The sequence below is a fragment of the Haplochromis burtoni genome, unplaced genomic scaffold (assembly GCF_018398535.1).
Source record: "Haplochromis burtoni strain Fernald_Lab_line unplaced genomic scaffold, NCSU_Asbu1 Contig_2955, whole genome shotgun sequence".
Classification (NCBI taxonomy): Eukaryota; Metazoa; Chordata; class Actinopteri; order Cichliformes; family Cichlidae; genus Haplochromis; species Haplochromis burtoni.
The window spans coordinates 3,472-6,995 of record NW_024585316.1 but is presented as its reverse complement, the minus strand read 5'-3'; the positions used below and the strand labels follow the sequence as shown (position 1 = coordinate 6,995).

Genomic DNA, 3,524 nt, shown 5'->3' with positions numbered 1-3,524 from the left:
GTGCAGGTGTAGGTCCAGTTGTCTCCATCTGTGGGGTGTTTCAGGGTCAGACTGAGGTCTCCAGTTTTCAGCAGGTCTTCATTCATCTTCGTTCGGTCTCTGTAATCCTGGTGCTGTTTGTGAGGCTGGTCAGAGCCGTTCTCATACACGTGGACCTCATCACCATCACTGTCTATCCACTCCACTTTAACATCTTTGGGCAGGTGAACTGCGGCTTTGCAAAGCAGCTGGACTGACTCCACCCCTGAATCTACCTCCACCTGGGGAACTGAGAGAGCGAGAGAGAGAGAGATAGGAAGACTTTTTGAGATTTATGGTGGGAAATTGTTTTGAAAAACCTTTTTATTATAATGAACATGATGTTCCACTTAATCATATTTAATTGTTATAATGTTGTTGTTTTTTTGCTATTCTGAGAGAACAGTGGATTTCATTTATTTTCATTTATTAAAGAAAAAAGCTATCCAAAGCTAGCTGGCCCTGTGTGAAATATTCTGAATTAACTGTGATGAACCACACTTCACTGCCACATCCCCTGACAGACCGGCTGAATCAAGAAATCGCTTAAATAGACAGAGTGAATCTCAAACAGCAGCACATCACGCCACGATCTAAAGAACCAGCTGAAGAACAAAGGAAGTGACATCTGTCAGTGTGGAAAGGCTTACAGAGACATTTCTATGGCTTTGGGACCCCAGTGAGTCACAGTGAGGACCTTTATCCACACATGGAGAAACCTCAGAAACAGATTAGTTCAAGAGAAGATCGATGACTCATCCAGGAGGTCACAGAAGAACCCAGGTTTGAGTCCCACTAACAGCATTTCATAAAGAGAACATCACAGCAACAGTCAGACATGGTGGTGGTGTGATGGTGGGGACTGCTTTCATTCAGGATGACTTGCTGTAACTGAACCATGACCTCTGCCCTCTAACAAAACATCCTGAAGGAGAACATCCGGACATCAGTTAATGCCCTGAAGCTTAAGAGCACTCAGGCAGCAGGACAATGATCTGAAACATTCCAGTAAGTTGACCTGTGAATGGCTAAAAAACAAAACAACAGCGTGGAGATCACATAATTTTAAATGTATTGATATTGCATTCAGATGTTTAAACATACTGGTATCATGTTAACCTTTATTACAGGTCCAGTTATAACCACTTTAAACTGTTGAGTGCTTTTTATAATCTTAAATGTTTATATGCAGATTACATTGCATTATAAAAGAAAGGCCTAACTCTGAGTACACTCTGTGCCAAAGTAGACAGGAAACTGCATGCTTTGCAGAAAGGGAAACTAAAGCAGAGTCTAAGTGCAAGTTATTTTGAGGAGCTGTTTGGATGATGCTATTTGAATAACCAGGTTATTCATTATTATCTTTTATTCATTTATATCTTTTGATTAAGCTTTTAGTAGTGGTTCCTGATTAAAACATTTGTTCAACCTATTACATATATATAGTTTTAGTTAGGTTATTAGGTACATGAGAATTGGCCTCTCTTCTCACAAGACAGAGTTCGTGTGAGGTCGAGACACACACACACATACACAGTGTTGGGGAGTAACGGAATACATGTACCGCCGTTACGTATTTAAAATACAAAATATGAGTAACTGTATTCCGTTACAGTTACCGTTTAAAAAGGTGGTATTCAGAATACAGTTACTTTGTTGAAATAAATGGATTACACTGCGGTACTTTCCTGTTTCATTTTGTCGCGGGTCAGGACTGTTTGGGTTTTGTTTGACAGCTACGTTCTGTTGTTCCAGGCGGCAGCGTTACGGTTGCCATGGTTACAGGGTGACGCTCTCGCTCTGCGTGTTTCCTGGGTGAGAGAGCGCCTTTCTGTTGTTGTGCTAAGCTAACAGGCAGAATGCTACAAGCATAGCTCTAAAGAATGTTGCATCATGGGCAGTGTAGTCCGTGCTGCTGGGAGAATGGACTGCCATACACGTTATGTGTCTGTGAGCGCTAGGAGGGAGAAAAAGGAAAGGTACGAGCAGTCATCGAGCAGAAACGGGAGCTGGAAGCATGTAAATATAATAATAACCACTGCAGCCAAGAAGAGTGCCTGACGAGCCCAGTTGTAAGTAAGCTATTAAGACTCGACTGTACACCGTGTTCGTGTTTTCCTCCGAAACAATAAGTTCCGTTGGAGCAGCCTTTCAACGCCTCTCTCTGTCTCTATCAAAGTTGACCCAGACAACAAAGTAAAGCTAGTTTTCAGCTACGAGCCCGACACGAACCCGACATATTAGCCAGAGGTCCCTTTACTACGGTTCGGAGGCGGAGATCTACAGCTGATGTTGTGCAGTGTTCATCTCCCCACGCTGTGTGTGTTCATTAAAATCAATTGTTTGACCAAGCTCTTCTGGACCATGGTTGTGTTTACTCTCCTCCTCAATATTAAACCTTAACAACAGTTTTGGAGTAAGTGATAAAAGACCTAACACACACAGAATCTATTTTTTTAACCATCACAGTTTAACATGATTCTGAAGAAATCATAAATGGTCGTCATTTCCTTTTCCCGGGTTTTACTTTCTTCTCATCTGTCTGCTTGGTTGGATTGATCACCTGTGCATACAGCTCACCATTACTTCAGTAATACTCTGATTACATCAGTAAATACTCTAATTTCTTACTTCATCTCTGGACTCGTGCATTTGAAGCTCATTTTGTATCTTACATGAGTTATAAGAGAGCACGAAGACATTTTGTGTTTTCTTGTTTCCGACTGTTGAACCAAACCGGGTTGTAAAGCCTGTTGGGTTTCTGTTCTGATAGTTTCACAAGAGTCAAAGAGTCAAAAGTAAATTTGCATTTTTAAAGGTGGAAAGTTCTAAACATTTGTTTCAGACAATAAATCAAGTGTGTAGCTGATACATGTTCCCTCTCAGTTCTACATCACTGACCTCCGACATAGAGCTGCACTCTGTTCTTCCTCAGGATTTTCTCCCTCCTGCTGTAGACGGTGCAGGTGTAGGTGTCTGCGTCCCAGCCTGTGGGCTGTTTCAGGGTCAGGCTGAGGTCTCCAGTTTTCAGCAGGTCTTCATTCATCTTCGTTCGGTCTCTGTAGACCTGGTGCTGTTCTTCAGGCTGATCAGAGTTATCCTCAAACACGTGGACCTTCCTGTTTTTTCTGTTCGTCCACTCCACTCTGACGTCTTCAGGCAGGTGAAGTGTGGTTTTACAGGGCAGCTGGACAGACTCCACCCCTGAATTCACCTCCACCTTTGGGACTGAGAGGATAACAAAGCAGCACTGAGCTCATTTTCTCTGACTGAAATTTAACATCAAAGTAGCCTCATGTTACCCAAAGTTAAGAAGTCAGTGGAAACAAAGATTGAAATAAAATAGAAATAAACATTTGAGGATAAATGATACGATAACTTTATTGTCGCCTCAGGGGAATTTGTTGTGGACTCAAGTACTGACACAGAAGCTGCCTACACAGAGTAAATACACAACAGAAAAACAAGAAATGATTTTAAAAAATGACTTTAATAATACAATTCTT

The 3,524-nt window shown here is 41.8% G+C and overlaps 1 protein-coding gene across 1 annotated transcript; it reads right to left on the bottom strand.

Annotated features, from left to right (window-relative positions):
* Positions 1 to 4: 4 nt before the first annotated feature.
* Positions 5 to 3,489, bottom strand: LOC102296299 (the record flags this gene model as incomplete). Its single annotated transcript, XM_005953084.2, has 2 exons — positions 2,920 to 3,489; positions 5 to 268 (listed from the first exon to the last, which is right to left on the bottom strand). Coding segments are annotated over exons 1-2 (409 nt in total), but the record flags the coding sequence as incomplete, so codon positions are not given.
* Between the last annotated feature and the right edge of the window lie 35 nt (positions 3,490 to 3,524).